Source organism: Tauraco erythrolophus, chromosome 18 (genome assembly GCF_009769465.1).
Source record: "Tauraco erythrolophus isolate bTauEry1 chromosome 18, bTauEry1.pri, whole genome shotgun sequence".
NCBI classification, from domain to species: domain Eukaryota; kingdom Metazoa; phylum Chordata; class Aves; order Musophagiformes; family Musophagidae; genus Tauraco; species Tauraco erythrolophus.
This window is the reverse complement of record NC_141482.1, coordinates 16,904,205-16,922,821: the sequence shown is the minus strand read 5'-3', so window position 1 is coordinate 16,922,821 and position 18,617 is coordinate 16,904,205. Positions and strand designations below refer to the sequence as shown.

Genomic DNA, 18,617 nt, shown 5'->3' with positions numbered 1-18,617 from the left:
GAGGATGAACTGAGATCCAAAACCCAAAGTGTCTCTTGGGTATTCCCCACGGAGAAGCCAGAGAGTCGTTCTCACCTTCTTCAATCAATGATATCCTTCGGTTTTCGGAACAGGAACATTCCTTCACCTTGTGACCTGCCAACCTCAGATGGAAGAGCAAAGTTACTGGCTTTAACGTTAGCGTTTCCTGCTCTTTCCCAGAATGCCAGTGTAGAAGCCCTGCACAACCCGATTCAGCACATTTTGTACGCAAGCACACTTATTTAAGGTCATGGGGTGGGGGGATCCAACGACATCTCTCTAGTGCAAGAAGCTCAGATCTGTAAGCGCCAGGAGGATTCCTGGAGGAAAGGGCAGAGCAGGCAGCCAGCCTACGGGGAAGTTCCGCAGCACCGAACAAACAAACTCTGTCACATGCTTGCAGAAATGTAAGTAACGTGACATATGTTGTCGGGAATTTTGTTAAGTCACATTTTCAATTTGTGTATGTTGCAGAAGAACTTAAATAGGAAAGTCATGAAAGATGTCAGACAACTACAGCAAGCAAGAGCAGAACAATCCTGAAGACAGCCTAGGCTGCACCATGCGTGAGAAGTGGGTGACGAGTGGCCCAGATAAGCCACCTGAGAAGCCAGGCTCCCCAGGGCACCCTCCCAGGCAGGTCCAGGCTCCTGCAGCCCCAGGACGTGGCACCGCGCATGTCCTGACCTACTGCTGCATCTGAGTGTGGGAGCAGGCAACTCGAGACATCGCAACACGGCGCCGCTCAAGAGCACAGACCGACGGAGTAACACGGGGTTTATTTTTACTTGTCTGCGAGTTTTGAGGTCAGCCACAAAGTATTTCATTTAAGTTGTTGGTATAATCTCAGTAATCACAGGCTTTTCATATATCCTTGTTTACTGTGTTCTGGTTATTTACCCTGTTAATTGAAGTTGAGGGTATGAAAGCAGCTTAATATAAGGGGTTTTGTTGCCAATTAACACATTCCCATTTGTAGAGTTAGATAATCACTAGCTGCTACCCTCCCGGCTGTAATTCCCATGTTAGTTTGCGTAATTACCTCCCATCCACTTCTCACAAGCGTGCCCTTACCCACGGGCCTGACTCAGGGTGAGGCGGATCCTCCTGTCCCAGCCTCCTCGCCAGCCCCGCTGCGCCAAGCAGAGCGGCTGCTCGCTCGCAGGTCTCACGGTATTTTTAATTACGCACCACGCACTTCGTGTTAATTGGCTTGAATCATCTGGCAGAAGCAAGGCATTTCTCAGCATCACGTTGTGTTATCGGAATTTCTAATGGAAACACAGTTTTTCCTCGGTCCCCGGGACACTGGCTGAAGCAGAAGTTGCTGCGTTCAGCACCGCTGTAGGTCTGGGGGGGACAAACGTGGTTCAGAGCACGAGGCTGCCCTTCGGGTCTCTAACTGCAGAGCAGAAAGAAGCTAATGCCAACCAAATGCAAATGCCAACCAGCTGATATGTAACACAGTGGGATCACCCTAAAACCAAACAGATGTTTTCATAGCTCCTTCTTTAGGGGCTGCCCTAGAACGCTGCTTAACCAGAAGCCCAATTAGACAGCTGCCCTGCACAGACACCCACCTTCTTGCACACCTGCAGCCAAACTGAAAGATTTCAGAGCATGAACTTGGCCATGACCCCACAGCGAGAACCCCTGGGAGCACACTCTGTTCCTCCACACGAGGACTCTGCTCTTTGTACCTTCACCACTGAGTTAACTTTGGCTCTGCAAATACACTGAGCTGTCTTTTGACTGCTGAAATAAACTGTTACACAAGGAGAAGTGTTTTGGTAGCGTGTGTTGAGCAGGAAACTGGCCAGGAGCATCACTGCTTCCAGCCACCTTGCTCTGCCCAGTTCTTCCTGTGGATTTCCTGCGTATTTTCCTCTCCCTCAGCAGAACGAAGACATCCGTTCTTCTGTCTCACTTTCCTTGGGAGAGCACACACATACCAGTTTCACAATCCAAGCGATGCCAGGATTCTTGCGAAACTCTTCCACAAACAAATACTACTCTGAAAGCATTTTGAAGGTCTTTGGAATAAAGGCACATTTTGTTGCCTCAAGCTTTCCTGCTTCTTTTTCTAACTGCTTCCGAAACCTCCTCAGATCCTTCACTAAGCACTTCTTCTGACTCAGCTGGGTAGAAAGAGAATGATGAGGTTCAGCTCAACGAATGCTCCCAGAGCCTGACTCACTTTAATTGCCCTTGAGAAGTTTCTGAGGATCAACTACAGCACATACTCCGAGGAGAAAACGAAAAACAAATATGGATACCCTTGAGAACAGCTTTTTCTTTGTGGAGAAGGCTGGATTTCGATTTTCTGTACCTGTGTCCGAACGCAGGGAGCTAGAACGGAGCAGGACGTACCTTCCGTGTCCCACCGCTTCTCCCGCAGCGTCGCGGTGCGCTCAGCGCACTGCTCTGCGGAATGGGCAGCACCAGCACGCACCAGCACCCACCAGCGCTGCCCGCGCAGCCCCCCCGCACGTTACAGCCCAGCGTGACAAACCACCCTCGGCCTCCGCTGGGGAGCGGAGCGCAGAGCGGGGGGACGCGTCCCGCTCGGCCGCTGCGCTGCGGTGGAAGCAGCATCTCCCTGCGCCTGCGCCTGCGCCCGTCCCCATGGCAACCGCGCCGCCGCGCAGCAGGGGGCGCTGGCGGGAGAGGAAGCGCGGGCCGGGCCCGCCCCCCTGTGCCCCCTGCGCTGCCCGCCCCGGTTCATCCACCGCGCACCCCCGGGCCCCCCGTCCCCGCCGTGTCCCGCTCACCGCGGCTGCCCCAGTCCTCGCAGTCGCGCCCCCCTGCGCCCCGTGCCCCCCTATCCCCTCTCATCCCGCCATGTGCCCCCAGCTCCCCCACCCTGTGCCACCACGGCCCCCACCCCACCGGGCGCAGGGGTGGGGGGTCCCCTCGTCCCCGGCTCCGCCGCCGTCCCGCTGCCGGGCAGGGACAGGGACCAGCAGTGCCCCGGTGCCCGTGAGCCCGGCGAGGTGCGCGGCTGCTGAGGCCGGGGGCAGAGGGGGGGCAGCGAACGGGTCTGAAACCTTCCAAAATCCGGCCCGGGACATCGCTCTGGGGCGGGGAGGGGGGGCTGGGGCGGTGGGTGACAGGCAGCGGGTGACCCTCACCCGCCGGCCCCCTGCGCTCGGCTGACGGGCCCCACCGGCGCTGCCCGACCCGGCTGCCCTGCGAAGCCCCCGGGACGCACGGGCAGAGCCCCTCGCCCCGGGCAGGGCAGGGGCGCCGCGTCACCTGCCTGCAGGCGGGCACCGCTGCCCGCCCGCGGGCAGCCCTGAGGTGTGCGGGGCCGGGGTCTCGCACGCCCTGTGGTGGGTGCAGGCAGTGGTGGGCACAGTGCGGGCAGCGGTGGGCACGGCGCAGGCAGCGGTGGGCACGGTGCAGGCAGGGGTGGGCGCAGTGCGGGCAGCGGTGGGCACGGCGCAGGCAGCGGTGGGCACGGCGCAGGCAGGGGTGGGCGCAGTGCAGGCAGCGGTGGGCACGGCGCAGGCAGCGGTGGGCACGGTGCAGGCAGCGGTGGGCACGGTGCAAGCAGCGGTGGGCACGGTGCAGGCAGAGGTGGGCACGGTGCAGGCAGCGGTGGGCACGGTGCAGGCAGGGGTGGGCACGGCGCAGGCAGCGGTGGGCACGGTGCAGGCAGGGGTGGGCGCAGTGCAGGCAGCGGTGGGCACGGCGCAGGCAGCAGGGGTCATGCCGCCAGCCACTCCGCCGCCGGACAAAGGTTTTGTTCTTCTCCCAACACTGCGGCCTTGTGCGGCCGCGGCGGGCAGCGGCGACAGCAGCAGCCGGCGCGGCCCCCGCGCTCCCGCGCCGCCGGGGGGGAGTTTCTGCTCCTTTGTCTGCGCCCGGCGGGAGCGGCGGCAGCACCGGAGCAGCCGGTGCGGGCCTCGGCGGGAGCCGGGGAGGGCGGCGACCGCGGTCCCCCGTGCCCCGGCGCCGCCGCCGCCACCGGCTCGGCCTCGCTGGCAACGAGCGTGCCCGCCGCGGGCGGCGATCCCGGGGGAGCCGAGCTCTTCATGACGGAATCCCGACCGGAGAGCGCCCGGAGCGCGGCCGCCGGCTGTGCCGGGGGACGGGGAGGACGGCAGCATTGCGGACAAGGACACCCGCGCCCCGGCCCCGCCGCGGCGCCCGCCGCCCGCCATGGGAAACGGCATGAGCCAGGTAACGGGGGGGCGGCGGGGCGGCCGCTCGGCGGGGCCGGCCGTGCCGGGGCGGCTCGTCCCGGTGCCGGCGGTGGGACGCGCCTGCCCGGCGGCTCGCTCTGCCGTGCCGAGCGGCCTTTCACCTGCCGGTACCGGATCCGGCGCGGGGCTCGGCTGTCGGGCAGCTGCTTTTCCTGCTGGCTGAGCAAAACTGGAGAAGCTGGCGGGGCCGTCTGCGCCAGTCCTCAGCCCGGGGCGCGTCCCGACGGCTGCTCGGGGGGTGTGGAGGGCAAGGCTGCCAGCCGAGCCCCTCCGAGGGAGGGGGGGAACCTTCCCCAGCGCATAAAACCCGAGCACCAGCCCCTGAACACGCCGGGAGCCCCGTGCGACCCCGAGCCCGGTGGTCCCACACCCCCTGCTCAGCGGGGCCGGGCTGTGCGTGGGGCTCAGCATCACCCGGCGCAGGGGACAGGTGCTGTTTTATGGTCATTTGAGCTTCTCCCTGTCGCGGGTGGACAGATACACCTTCTTCCTGCAGGAATCTCCAGTTCCTGCACTTTAAACACCCCTCCCCAGCCCCGTAACCGCTCATTATCTGGGGGAGTGCCCAGTGCTGCAGATGGGGCTGTACTGGCCTGTTTTGTCCAGTGAGGAGTGGGTCCAAAGGGAGTTGGGGACGGGAACACGCCGTTATTTGTGGGTCAGTGTCCTGCCCTTGGGAGCTGCCCTTGCTAGCTGACACTCTCCTACCAGCTCGTTTCAGCAGCTGAGAGTTAAAGGTGCCTTGCCCACAGAAAATGGATCGAAAATCTCAAGAATCATAAAAAAAACCCTCATTAAGCTGTTTGACCAAGAGAAATGTTTCCAAACGTGGGCAGTGAGATAAACGTGAGCCCAGTTGTGCTGGTAGAAATCACCTCTGCCTGCCCAGGCCCTGGGTGCCAGACATTGCAGCAGGGAGAAGCTGGGCCGGAGGGCAACAGGCTGGATGCAAGTGTGAACAGCCCGGGGAGCCTCACTGGCCAGGCTGGGAGACAGGGAAAATACAAACCAGCTCTGGATAAGAAGGGACACAAGGTATCCCACTTCTGCATGCGCAGAGCAATTAACTGAGGTATTGCAAGTAATTATCTTTTCATTATGAAAAGTGGAATTTCACAAGGAAAATAAGATGAAGACACGTGTCCAGAGCAATCTGTGAGAAAGGGGCTCCCTGCGGCGCAGAGCGAGGGGAGCAGAGCTCAGAGCCGGGGGAGGGGGATCACTGCACTCCCCCCAGGCTTCCCCGTCCCTCGGCAGCAGGACTTCCGCAGGCCACGGTGCAGTCCCAGGCTGAGTGGAGGCGTTGCAGCTTGCTGAGCTCAGATGAAAAAGCCCCGACAAAGAATTCATTGATAATAAGCAAGAGGAGCAATAAAAAGTCACGGCAAACTGCACGAGGGCGCAGCACCGGGCGATTGCACGGGTTGGGGTGCCAGGGCTCCATCCAGCCCCACGTGCGGGATTCCAGAGCAGCGGCAGCCCCAGGAGTGCCCGCGGCCGCCTGCACCGGCACCACTCCAGGCCCGGGGCTGGTGACAGCCACGTTAACAGCAGAACTTCAGCCATTCCCAAGGGGTCTCAGCACGGCGGGTACCTCAATGTGGGGTCGTTGCTGATGCTTCCACTTCTCCTTGTGTCCCACAGATCCTCCCCGGCCTCTACCTTGGGAACTTCATCGGTAAGCGGAGATGCACCACTGCAGAGACGTCCTCCAGGCAGGGAGCTGGGCTTGCCCCGGTCCCCAGTTCAGTGCCATGAGGGAGCTCCCTACCCACACGCCCTTGCCGTGCCTTCTGCTGGCACTGCCCTCGGGTGGGCTGTGTCGGGTTGGCAACGGGCACTCAGCTTCTCCGGGGCTTGTCCAGCCGCGGCGGGAGGGCTCGGGGCTCTCCTGGTGCCTGAGCATGTGGTGCCTCATCGTCTCGCTGATGGTTGAGAGCTGCTCTCCAGCCCGTCCTGCTCCCCATCATCCCGATTTGCTTGAGCCCAGCTCAGGACGTCCCTCAGCTGGCAGAGCCCCTTCCCCTACCTCCCTTGCCTGTCTCCAGCTGCCACTGGGGAGGAGGAGCATGGGGAGCTCCAGCCTGAGCAGGTGCAGGTGCTGAGCCTTCCAGCTGGGTGGCATGGGCAGAGACAGCGAAGAGTGAGGCTGGCTCGGGCTGCATCCTCCTGTGCCAAGGTTCCCGCAGCTGCAGCGAGCGATTTTCCTGCACGAACCTTGCACGCCGCAGTGCAAACCCCGCAGCACGTGTGCTCGCACCGCGTCCCTGCCTCCCTGCCTGCAAACGCTGCCCAAAGCCTGGCCAGTGCCCACCACGTGCCTTCCTTTTGCTTTCCTTATTTAACAGCAGCCCTGAGCTCTCGGGACACACGGGGAGAAGGGGCTGAGCAGGGCCATGGCTGCACCAGGAGGGGTCCCAGCAGCCTGTCCTTGGGGTGGTGCCACTGGTGGGGACCAGGAAGCCCTCGCAGCCATCCTGCTTTCCCTGCACAAGGCAGCGAGCTCTGCAGGCTGGGAGGGGACGGAGACACGCTGGGCAGTACCAGGGCGAGCCAGGCTTGGCCTTAAACTGCCCTGAGTCCTGTGGGAGTTCACCCACCACAGTGGGCTGAGCCATGGACCTGAGCCAGCGTGGACCTGGTGCTGGGAGCAGAAGAGCTGGTGGTGCCACACCAGCACCAGGGAGCAGGACTGGAGTTTTGCAGCTGTAGGAGATAGTGCCGAGCAGAGGGAGAGAGTTTCCGGAAGCAGAGTCTCTCCTTCTCACACCAATTCACTATTTTAAGGGATTTTCATTGTCAGGGGACGATTCGTGACCAAGTGCTGGTACCTGCCATGAAAAAAACAGCATTTATTAGTGCTCCTGCCTGCCTAAGGGCTCGTTCGACAGCTCGATTCCTGCTGTAAGTGCTGAGAAGGTTTAAAAACAGTGTCCTGACCCACTAAGGAAATGTCACTGGGAGCAGAGCAGCAGCCGCAGGCAGGGCAGCCTGACCAGGACAGCCCCGCGCCCCAGGGAGCACCCTGGGGTGGACTGGGGGGGCTGTGGCTGGCTGGGGGCTGGCGAGGGGCGAGGGCTCCCGTGGGGGTCCCTGCACGTAACCGCTGACGGGGTATCTTGGCCTGATGCCACCTGAGCCTTGCTGTACGGAGAGACCCAGGGCAGCGACAGGATTGCAGGGCTGCTGAATTAAGCTCCCAGAGCTCACAGAGACCTTTTGTCCACTGAAAGCTCTTCCAGCCGCTGTAAGTCTTGATGCTGGTGGCCCTAATTGCTGTCACTCTGCCTGCCCAAGGCGGGCAGGAGGGTGGTGGGTGCTGTGCGAGTCCCCACGAGGGTCCCCCCCCTCCCTCCCTGCACACATGGCACAGCTCACCCGCCGAGTGTCTCTCTCGAGACTCGTTCCTATTAAAATTCACATCATGCTCTAAGCACATTGCGGTCTGGGTTCCGCGGCCAAGATTTTACACCACGTGAAAGTTTAGAAACCCAAAGTGATGAGATGGGAGAACGTTAGTCCTCCTCTCCGGCAGCAAGAGGAGCGCGCCCCCCTCCCGGTGTAACCACTGCTGCGCCGGAGCCGTGACCAGCATCACAACCAGGGGTGGTGAAGCGTTAGTGCAAAGCAGGTCACTGCCCCAGAAAGCCGAGGATACCTGATTTCTGTGCGTGCAGCTGCAGAGAGGACACGTGCAAAGTGCTGCAAATCATCTCGCAGGTGTTTTCCACAGCCCCTCGGGCACTAAAGGGGCGCTGGGACAGACCGAGCCAAACTCGGGGTGATACGATGGGCTGCAGCTCCGCTTCTGTCGCTCACAAGTTAAATCAGATCCCTCGGGCTGCAGCGAGTCCCATCGCTCGGCGCGTGTTTGCAGAGGGGAGGTGCAGGCGGAGAGCGCGTCCCTCCCCGAGCCGGGGCGGTCCGGGCGGCTGGGAAGGTGCAAAGGAGGGTTCTTCCCTGCGGATGTGACTTCTCAGGCCGAGCCCGAGTGCCTCCGGAGGGAGGAGGGCTCTGGTTTGCCATCACGGTGTCTGCGTTCCAGATTTTCGGGGTGGGTTTGCAGGTTTGCCCATGCCTGCGCCGCTGCACGGGGTTGTGGTGGGGCACGCGGGGCTGCCCGTGGGAGCAGGGCGGGCGAGCTGGTGGGAAGAGACGGGTAAGAAACGCAGACGTGCTAATATCTAGTTTTATCCTTCAGATGCCAAAGACCTGGAGCAGCTAAGCCGGAACAAGATCACCCATATCGTCTCGATCCATGAATCTCCCCAGCCCTTGCTGCAGGTGGGGTCCCGCGGATTCCTGCAGCATCTTCCTTCCCCCTCAGAGCACCCACGGCACGGGCACTTCTCCCCTCTCCCACCAGCATTCCCAGAGGAGCTAGGCAGCCTCCCCTGCTCTGGGAAACTGGGCATCTTGTGTCTATAGCGTGGCCTTGAACGGGAAACTATTCCCAGCTCCTCAGCCTCCTCGTTTCCCGCCTGCCGCCCGTCCCCGCTGCCCTCCCCACGCTGCCGCCACGGGAGCGAGCCGCCCCGTCCCAGCGCGGGGGCTGCTGCACTGGGGGAGCAAAGCCTCACGGGCAGCGCTGGGGCGAGGAGCGAAGGTGCTGCTGGACCAGCTGCCAGCACCTGCAACACCCCAACCACAGCACCTGAGTTTCTCCTCTTCCCTTTATGTCTTCCAGGACATCACCTACCTCCGCATCCCGCTGCCTGACACCCCCGAGGCCAACATGTGAGTACCCCGGGGGGGCGCCAGGGCCAGTGCAGGGCACACAGGAGGGCTGGGCTCTGCAGGGGTGAGGGCTCCCGGAGCACTCGAGGTGCTGCCTCCAGCTCCTCAAGCACAGCAACCCACAGGCTGAGGGACGATGCCCTGGTGCTGGGGACCACGTCCAGACCCCACAGCATCCGCACTGAGCACGTCCCAGCATGGGGACCGTGTCCAGACCCCACAGCATCCCCACTGAGCAGGTCCCAGCGTGGGGGCGAGGCGAGGGGCAGCCCCTCCGCAGCACCGCTGGCAGGGAGCAGCGTGTCACCCCAGGAGGTGCCTAGAGCGGGCAGAAGGCACAGAGCTGGAGGTGCGAGCAGCCAAGCTCCCTCTGCCCAGCACAAGTCCCAGGGGAGCCCCACACATCCCCAGCACGGCTGCACCCGCTCCAGCACGGCACGAGCTGGCCCCTGTACCTTCCCTTGGGAAACAACAGCGCTGAGCTGCTCGGGTCTCAGCAGCTGCAGCTGGTGCCTGTAAAGCAGCGGGCAGTTTGTGTTAGTGCCCCATGCTCACATGCCCAGGCTGCTCTGCCTGCAGCCTAAAATTCCTGTTCCGTCCCTGAAGTCCTTACTCTGTCTGCATTATTGTTCCTCCTAGCAAGAGGCACTTCAAGGAATGCATCAGTTTTATCCACCAGTGTCGCCTGCACGGAGGGAACTGCCTCGTCCACTGGTAACGATTCTTTCCCCGTGCTCGATGCCGTGTCCCGCCCTGGCACAGCAGAGACGAAAAGCCCCAGCTCCCAGCTCCCCACTTTGGCTGCAGAACCCTACCCAAAGCCAGCCTGTGCCAGAGGGATCCGTGCCCACGGATCCACCCTCGGCTGTGGCTTGTGCCCCAAACCCAGCGGGATCCAGGTGGCCCTGGAGACGGAGCAGCTCCTGGCTGCAGCCGAGCGAACGGGAGGAGCGGGTTTGGGGCAGGCGGCCAGGCAGTGCCCGCAGCTCTCGCCTCCCCGGGGAGCAGTGGGTATTTATAGGCACTGACGGAGAGAGCTCAGGCCTCCCAGAGAGCAAGTTCTCGGAGAAGAGGAACCAAAATAGCTGAAGTACAAGGGTGGAGGAAGGGGCAAGCGCAGGGTCGGGGTGTGCCACCGAAGGGGCACGCGCAGGGTCGGGGTGTGCCACCAACAGCAGCCACTCTGCCCGTTCTCTCGCCAGCCTCGCCGGCATCTCCCGCAGTACCACCGTGGTCGTCGCCTACGTCATGGCCGTCACGGAGCTGAGCTGCCAGGAGGTGCTGGAGGCCGTCCGCACCGTCCGGCCCGTCGCCAACCCCAACCCCGGCTTCAGGCAGCAGCTGGCTGAGTTTGGCGGCGGTGCAGCCCGCAAGGTGGGCACGAGGAGGGCACCAGCCTCTGGGACCAGGTTGCTTCCCCGTTCCCCTTGCTGGCAGGCTTGGACCTGCCCTTGGAAACAGGCACCTTAGTTTGCTTCTCCCTCCTGCCCCAGATGCGCAGGCACCTGAAGCAGAGGTACGGCACATCCCCTTTCAACGACGAGGAGGAAATAAAGGCGCTGCTGCCAGCGGGGAGAGGAGGATCGCCCAGGACGGAGGGAGCTCTGCAGGGACTGGTCCCGAGAACCAGAGACATCAGGAGCACGACTCCCTTCCTGCTGCGGGTGAAGAGGACATTCTCCTGCATCCCGGCTTGTCTGAAGTGACCCCGGCCACGGGAGAGCAGCGAGAATCACCCAGCAGCCTGGCAGAGAGGAAGGAGCCGGAGCCCGGCGGAGCACTGCGCAGGGGAGCTCAGCTTCTTCTTCTCTTCTAGGGCACGAGCGTGCCAGCCTCTGTCCTGGCTTTCAGCTGTCGGGGAGGGATTCGCGTGTGCTGCCAGGCTCTGCAGCGCTCGGTGGGCTCAGCCTCTTCGTGTTGGTGTATTGGGGATGCCCGGCGAGAGGACAGCCGATGGCCCTGGCAGAGCGATGGAGGGGGATCTCTCCTGCCACGGGGCCAGCACCCAGGCGATGCCAACAGCAGCTTTAGCACTTGGGTACCCGCTGCACGGGCCTCGGGGTGCACGGGAGAGCTGGCATTCCCCTTGGAGCAGTTTTCCCACCAGCAACACGAGCTCCACGAGCAGAGCGGCTGCGGCGCGGGGACGGGGGGTGCGTTAGCGGGTAATGCCACCACACCGGTGCCCGGGCAAGGGGCCAGCTCCAGCCCCACCAAGCACGAGCCCTGAGCGAGCACTGCAGCTTTAGAAATCCATCGCACCCCTTTCCCACCCATGCCAGGGCCCAACCTTTAGAGGTGGGAACTGAGCGTTTAACCCGGCCAGACTCACCACAGCTGAGCCTTAAGCCATTTTGCTTAAAGACTTTCTGTGTCCCCCAGTAATAAACACCGGTTCTCCATGGTCTGCCTGGAGCAGCCTGACTCCCCTCGGCGGCCGGATCAGGACGGGGATGCTGAGGAGGAAGGTCTCAGCGTGGGGCAGGTGTGGGGGCTGCTGCTGGCAGCTCGCAGAGGAGTGGGGAAGGAGGGGGCTGGGGACACCGGCATGCCTGGGCAGGACCACCCTGCTGCCTTGCGGGAAGGTTATGGGAGAGACCAGGAACCTGGGTGACACAGTGGGACTCTCTGCGGGGAGAGGGTCTGCCCTGGGAGGGATGCTCACATGGAGCCTGTTTCACTGCAGCCACGTCACTCACCTGAGCTGCACCCTGCCAGGAGCCTGCTGGCACTGGCTGCTGGGAGCCTGGCACCAGCTGAGCATCACAAGTCCCAGCTCCTCCCCAGACCTGTCCTATTTACACCTTTCCTTGGGGCAGAGTCCCAGGTGGGGAAGATGCTGGGAACGCCCAGGTGGGTCATCAGCATCTTCCCCGCTGGGACCCAGAGAGCATTTCTGGGTCCCCCCCGTCCCTGCCATCCCAACTCCACAGGGGACAGTGTCCCAGGAGCCAGGCAGGGACAGGGACAGGTGCCTGCAGGGAGGTTTCCAGCTCTGTGTTTAACGGGGTGCTGGGCATGGGATCCCAGAGCGAAGGAGCTTCCCAGGGAGTGGGGGCTGCCTCTGCCCTGGCTGCTTCCAGGAGACATCAGCGTGGGACAGGCCATGTCCATCAGCAATTAATAATCCCTCATTTGCCCTTGCGTGGCAGCTGTGGCTGATGACGAGCAGCCAGCTGGGTGCCCCGAGGGCTCCTCGGCATCCGCTGTGCCAGTGCTTAGGCAGCGCGGGGTCCCTGGCACCGAGGGTGCTGTGAGGGGTGCTCAGAGCAGCAGGGGCAGGAGGGGCTGGTGGCTGAGATGGCATTGTACCCACCACCACGGGCTGGGCGGCCTGCCAGATCCCTCTCCCCCAGACCAGGGCTCACCAGCACCCTTTGGCCCCCCAGCACCCAGCAGGATGGTGACCCCAGGACCACGCACCCAGGATGGACGTGTGCCTCCCATCAGCCCCACGCTGGGACACGCTGGGCAGAGGCATTTACACGCAGGGTTTCCTTGTTCACGCCGTAAAGCCGCGGCGAGGCCGTACACAGAGCAACGGCACCTCCAGCCCAGCAAAATGTATTTATTTTGGCAGATCTGGTTTGCAAAACTGGAAAAACCCAGGCGAGGGCAGGGTTAGCTGCGAGTTAATGTTTGACTCCTTTCGAAGCCCATTTCGGCATGGAAAGTTTAAGGATTAAGCAGCTCCACCTTCCCTGCCCAGGGAGCAGCATCGTGGGGAAACCAGCTCCTGAGCATCCTCACTGGTGCCGGGGTAATTAGCTCCTGCGGGTCCTGTGCGTCACCGAGAGAAATCCCCCTTGATAAAGGCTTATCCCGTCGGGCCAAGCTGGCTAACGAGCCGGCGGCTACCTACGACCTTGGATGTAATCTGTGCCGTGCCACAGCCCCTCGCCACCGCCCCGCTCCCCAGGGCAGAAAGGGGAGACGCGGATCCTCCATCCGTCAGTCCTGGGCCCTTTTCCTGGAGCACAGCTCCGGCTTGTCCGGACGAGGGGTGCGGGGCGGGCAGGGTGCTGCCCTGGCAGAGGTGCAGCCGGCTGGAAATCCCCGTCTTGCTGGCGCGGTGCAGAGAGCGGAGCGGCTTCCTGCACCTCCCCGAGCGTGGCGGGGTGCCAGCACCGAGCGGGGTGGCCACGGGCTGTCAGGGTGAGGGCAAGCACAGCCCAACACTGGCTGGGCCAGGGGGTCCTACCCACTGCCCCTCTCCGCCCCTCCAAACCGGGGATTCCCCCAGTTCCCGGCGCTCAGAGCCGCAGCGCTGCCATCGCTGCCTTCTCTTCCTCCCAGGTGGGGAGAGCTGTGCTGCTGGCAGACCCTGGGTCGTTGGCAGCCCTGCACGCCAAGCAGGCGCAGGCAGGCGGGCAGGCTTTGCTCTGGGGCAAAGAGGCCAAGGATGGGCTCGGTAAGGAGCATGAAGCCCTGCCAGCATGGCTGGCTCGCGCACCTCCATGTGCCCTCTGTGCCACGTGGCCATGCCCCCGTCCCCGTGCCCTGTGGGAAAGCCCAGGGCCGGGCACTGTGCTGCTGCTTATTCATTTTGAGGCTTTGCAGCCCCGCGCAACCCACCAGCCCCGGGAGTCTCATCTCTCCTCCCTGCAAGAGGCGACTTTCTCTGACTCAGAGCTGGAAAGGAAACCCAGCGTGCCACGAAAGGAGATCGGGCGGGCGGTGGGCCGGGTGGAGGAGCCGGGTTTCCCCGTGCAGTGACACACAGCTCTTGCAGGGGTGACACCATTGTCATGCCAGGGCAGTGCAGTGAGCCCAGAGGGCAAAGCCTGCCCTGCCCATTCTGGGTGGGGGTCACACTGCCAGCCCTGTTCCAGCACAGCCCTTTGCAAGGGCAGTCGAGTGGTGCTTGGTGCCAGCCAGCTCCATCCCTGCCCTCCACGGGGTGAAATCCCTCTTCCTCCCGAAAGGACAGCTGAGCCGGGTTCCTGGCCGAAGGGAGGGACAGAGCCTCCTGGCAGCAGTGGCATTGAGGAAGGATGCTCAGGAGCCAGCCAGGAGCGAAGGGACTGTCTGGGACCCTGCGCTGGGCCCAGCCCTCTCCTGGCACTGGTGCCCATCTCACCCACATGTGCACCATGTGCACCCAACTCCTCACAGAGCAACAAGAATGCGGGAAGCCGCTTCCCGAGGTGTGGGAAGGCTGGTGCCCAGAAGCACTGTGACCATGGGTACCACGTCTCCACCATGGGCACAGCCTCTGCCAGGAACCCCAGGGCCGGTGGGGAGCCAGCACCAGCACAGGATGAGTCAGGCTCCCTCACCAGCCCCCGGCAGCCCTTGGCACAGCTCATCTCAGCCCTCCCACCCACTTCCCTTTCGACTCAGCACCCAGAGCCCCGCGAGGCAGACGTGAGGGTTAGAGCAGAGGAGAGATTCGAGAGATGGGGCAACGTCAGCGCTCGCCCCAGCCTGGAAACCCCGTGCCTGTTCCTGCAGCTCCCCACACCCACGGGCTGAGATGCTGGTCCCTCGGGAGGTACCCTGCTCCCCGAAGCCGGAGGATGGAGGGAGCAGGGTCCCTTGTCCCCTGCGGGAAGCGTGTCCTGAAAGTCTGAAGGGAGTCCCTGTGGGGGTGCAGGGGAGTCCCCTGTGCTTTCTGCTGCCCTGTCCCCTCTTCCATGGGTGCGAGGTGCCCATCCCCTCTCCCATGGGTGGCCCTGTCCCCTCTCCCATGGGTGGCCCTGTCCCGTGGGCTGTCCCGTGACCGTTCCACCCCCCCCCGCCCCGTAACGGCGCAGCCAGAGCCGGCGGCGTCGGGCGGGAAAAGGAAAGTGAAAGCTGGAGCCGCGGTTTCACTTTCGCCGCCCCGGCACGTTCCCTCGGGGCGGCGGGGCCGGGCCGGGCCGGGCCGGGCCGGGCGCGGGGCCGCGATGGCGGAGCCGGCGGCGCCCATGCGGCTGAAAGAGTGGCTGATCGCGCAGATCGACAGCGGCCGGTACCCGGGGCTGCGCTGGGAGAACCGGCACCGGACGCTCTTCCGCATCCCCTGGAAGCACGCGGCCAAGCAGGACTACCGGCAGCAGCAGGACGCCGCGCTCTTCAAGGTAGCCCGGGCTCCCCGGGCCCCCCGCCCGGCTCCGTGCGCACCCCCGGGGCTCCCCATTGCCCGGCTCTGGGCACTCCCCCGGGGCTCCCCACCTGCCTCCACGCACACCCCCAGGACCCCCTGCCCGGCTTCGTGCACATCTCCAGGGCTCCCCATTGCCCGGCTCCATGTTCGCTCCCAGGAATCCCCGCCTGGCTCCATACAGACCCCCGGGACCCCACGCCTGGCTCCATGTACACCCCCAGGACCCTCTGCCCATCTCTGTGTGCACTCCCAGGGCTCCCCATTACCCGACTCTGTGCACACCCCTAGAACCCCCCGCCCGGCTCCGTGCACACCCCTGGAGCTCCCCCTTACCCAGCACCGTGCACTCTCCCAGGAGCACCCATCGCCCAGCTCCCTGCAGCCCCCGGGGCACACAGCCCTGCAGCCCCCTGCCCAGCCCTGATGGACCCCCGGAGAGCAGAGCAGGGGGCTGGGGTGTGGGCAGCCCCCGCTGCCCAGGACCCCCTGTGCCTGGCAGGCTTGGGCCGTCTACAAGGGGAAGTACCACGAGGGGACGGACAAGGCCGACCCCTCCACCTGGAAGACGCGTCTCCGCTGCGCCCTCAACAAGAGCACCGACTTCCAGGAGGTGCCCGAGCGGAGCCAGCTGGACATCTCCGAGCCCTACAAGGTGTACCAGATCGTGTCCGACGGCGCCCGGGATGCAGGTATGTCCCTGCCGTCCCTCCTGCTGTGCCAGAACTGGGGCTGATCCTGCGCCGTGCCTGTACGAGCCCCGTTTCCTGCAGATATCACCCTTCCTCCCCACTCCTCTTCCTTTCTGGGTGTCTCGGACAGCAAGGCACCTCCCCCAGGGGCAGTTCCTGCCATGGGCAGGGGGCTCAGCGGGTTTTTCTTGCTCTCTGCAGAGAAGGACGACGACACGCGGTGCCCAGCCGGCGAGGATCAGCAGGTGAGCCAGCCCCCCGCCCCGTGCCATCTGCTGCAGGAGCTGCCTGCAGGCTGGAGAAGGTGGGAGCCCCGAATCCCCCCTCCTCTGCCAGCTGCTGCCCTGCCCGCACGCTGCCTGCGTCTGTCCCACGGGGCTGGGGCTGCCCCGAGCATCGCTGCGGGTCCCCTGTGCCGTGCGGCTGCCAGACTCGGGCTGGGGTCCTGCTGGCACACGGGGTTGGTGGCAGAGGTAGGAGCCGGTTCAGGGCCCCCCGCTGCCATCCCAGCCCTCACCACAGCCGCTTTCCTCCCCAGGGCAGCACCGCGGTGAGTCCGGAGGAGGAGAGCCAGAAGGGCTCTCGGACGTGCCACGTGTCTCCACTGCCCCTGCCCTCTGCCCACCCGGCTGAGCGAGGTGAGGAGGGTCCCCGGCAGTGGGATGGGGCTGGGGGCAGGGAGCACACGCTGCCCAGCAGGAGTGACCCCGCTCTCCACAGCCCAGTGCCCCCTCCTTTGTGCGGGCAATGCCGGGGGGGATGGAGACCGGGGCTCCCTCCCTGCCCCAGAGCAAAGCCACCTGATCACGCGCTTACGGGCTTTAACGAGGCCCAGTAACGAGCAGCAGTGGTGGGAAGGACCCTGCTGCCCTCCTGGCCCAGGGGCTGGGGCCGGGACAGCACCCGGGGGCCCTTGGGGACAGCTGCCCATGTCCCTTTGCCACCTTGTCTCTGCCCTGGCCCAGGGTACCACGTGAGGGGAGTCTTCTACGGCTGGAACCCGACCCACGGCCACCTCCTGCCTGGACCCCCGTCCTACCTCCCCGTAGAGGATGTCAACCACTCAGGTAGGAGTCACACAGGCTGGGCAGTGCCCTGGGCAACCCCCCCAGCCGGGCTGCCCACGAACTGATCCTCCCCTCGCCCCAGACTGCTGGCTCCACGTCCGCCTCTACTACTGCGACGTGCTGGTGAAGGAGGTCACCACCCGCACGGCCGAGGGCTGCCGCATCACGTCCCGCGTCGTGCCAGCCGAGAGCGAGCGCCTCTACGGCCCCTCCTGCATGGAGCAGATCGAGTTCCCCCCGCCGCGGGCACTCGGCGGCAGTGCCCGGGTGGCCGGCATGACCGACGTGCTGGAGCGGCTCCTGCCCCACCTGGAGCGCGGCGTGCTGCTGTGGGTCGCGCCCGAGGGGGTCTTCATGAAGCGCCAGTGCCAGGGCAGGGTGTACTGGAACGGGCCGCTGGCCCCGCACAGGGACTGGCCCAACAAGCTGGAGAGGGAGAAGACCTACAAGCTGCTGGACACGCAGCAGTTCCTGCAGCGTAAGTGCCCACTGGCCACCCCGGGCTCACCGGCTCCGCCGGCCCATGCCCCGGGAGACCCCGAACCCCTCGGGAACGGGGGCAGGTCCCGCCCCAGCACAGCTGTTCTGTGCCGCGGGGCCATGCCAGCCCCGAGGCCCCTGACACGGCCAGTGTCTTGCAGAGCTGCGGGGGTACCTGAGCCACGGGCAGCCCACGCCGCAGTACCAGATCCACCTGTGCTTCGGGGAGGAGTACCCCACCAGCACCGGGCACCACTTCCAGAAGCTCATCATGGCCCACGTGAGTACGCACTGGGGCTGGCACTCGCTGCGGCACCGAGCCAGGCAGCGGGGTGGCACACGGATCCGTGCCCATCCCACGCTGGCTCTGTGCCTCCGCAGGTGGAGCCGGTGTTCGCGCGGGAGCTCTTCCATCACGCCCAGCGCATGGGGCCGACGCTGCTCCGCGATTGCCCCCAGCCCTGCGCCCCCGGCGCCTCCAGCCACATCATCCGCGTCCTCAAACAGCTCTGCCAGCCCTGAGCGTGGGCGGGCAGGAGGAGAGCCCAGTGACGGCGAAGCCTCGGAGCGGGATGCTCTGCCACGCTACAGCCCTGCTCCGGCTGCCAGCCCCCGAGCCGGCATGTGCGGGGCACTCAGCGCTGCGGGGCTGGACACGGGTGAGCACCGGCCGGGGTGGGCAGGGAGGTGGTGCTGCCACCCCCACGCAGATCGCTGTATTTATTTCCCGGGAGCCCCCGGGTGGGATTTGCTGCGTGCTTGTTCGGTGAGCCGGGGCAGAGCCAGCTCCGTCCTCACGCCTCGCACCGCCGGGACTCGCCGTTCGTGAACCTTGGAAATAAAGGTTGTGTTTCGGTACTGCTGGCACCGGCGTGGGGGGCTGGCGCTGGTCTGAGGCGGGCACAGGCAGCTGGGGTGGGGGCCGAGCCCAGGCAGAGCCTCGTGCTGTGGGCAAAGCCAGCTCAGTGCAGCCGTGGGGAACAGCATGAGCCAACCCCCAACCCTTGTGCTGGCTCAAGTGCCATCCTGCCCCTGATCCCCAGCCCCTTGGCAGGAGGTGCAGGCAGCAGCCAGGTGCCAGTTAGCCACTCTGCCAACCTGGCAGCACATGAGCCTGTCCCAAAGACACTCACTGCCCGTGCCTCAGTTTCCCCTGGTGAGGGGGGTGAAGGGGGTCCTGGGAGGTGGGGGCCATGCTGCACCCTGGAGGTGGTGTCTTGGCTGAGCAGGGTGCTGGGACCTGGCACAGAGCAGGGATCCAGCAAGGTGCACACGACCCGGCACAACCCCGGGCTAGCGGTGGGTGCCGAGGCACTGGGGTGGGCAG

The 18,617-nt window shown here is 64.4% G+C and overlaps 2 protein-coding genes across 2 annotated transcripts; both read left to right on the top strand.

Annotated features, from left to right (window-relative positions):
• The first annotated feature begins 4,185 nt into the window (after window positions 1-4,185).
• DUSP15 (dual specificity phosphatase 15) lies at window positions 4,186-10,672 on the top strand. Its single transcript, XM_086622965.1, has 7 exons — window positions 4,186-4,206; window positions 5,874-5,907; window positions 8,431-8,513; window positions 8,917-8,966; window positions 9,606-9,680; window positions 10,169-10,340; window positions 10,460-10,672. The coding sequence occupies exons 1-7, from the start codon at window positions 4,186-4,188 to the stop codon at window positions 10,670-10,672; spliced, it is 648 nt and encodes a 215-aa protein (XP_086479091.1).
• Window positions 10,673-14,854: 4,182 nt separating this feature from the next.
• LOC147527521 (interferon regulatory factor 4-like) lies at window positions 14,855-17,952 on the top strand. The gene is made up of 8 exons (XM_086622917.1): window positions 14,855-15,028; window positions 15,554-15,743; window positions 15,945-16,046; window positions 16,166-16,381; window positions 16,709-16,810; window positions 16,893-17,288; window positions 17,452-17,570; window positions 17,672-17,952. The coding sequence occupies exons 1-8, from the start codon at window positions 14,855-14,857 to the stop codon at window positions 17,810-17,812; spliced, it is 1,440 nt and encodes a 479-aa protein (XP_086479043.1). The 3' UTR covers window positions 17,813-17,952.
• The last annotated feature ends 665 nt before the right edge of the window (window positions 17,953-18,617 follow it).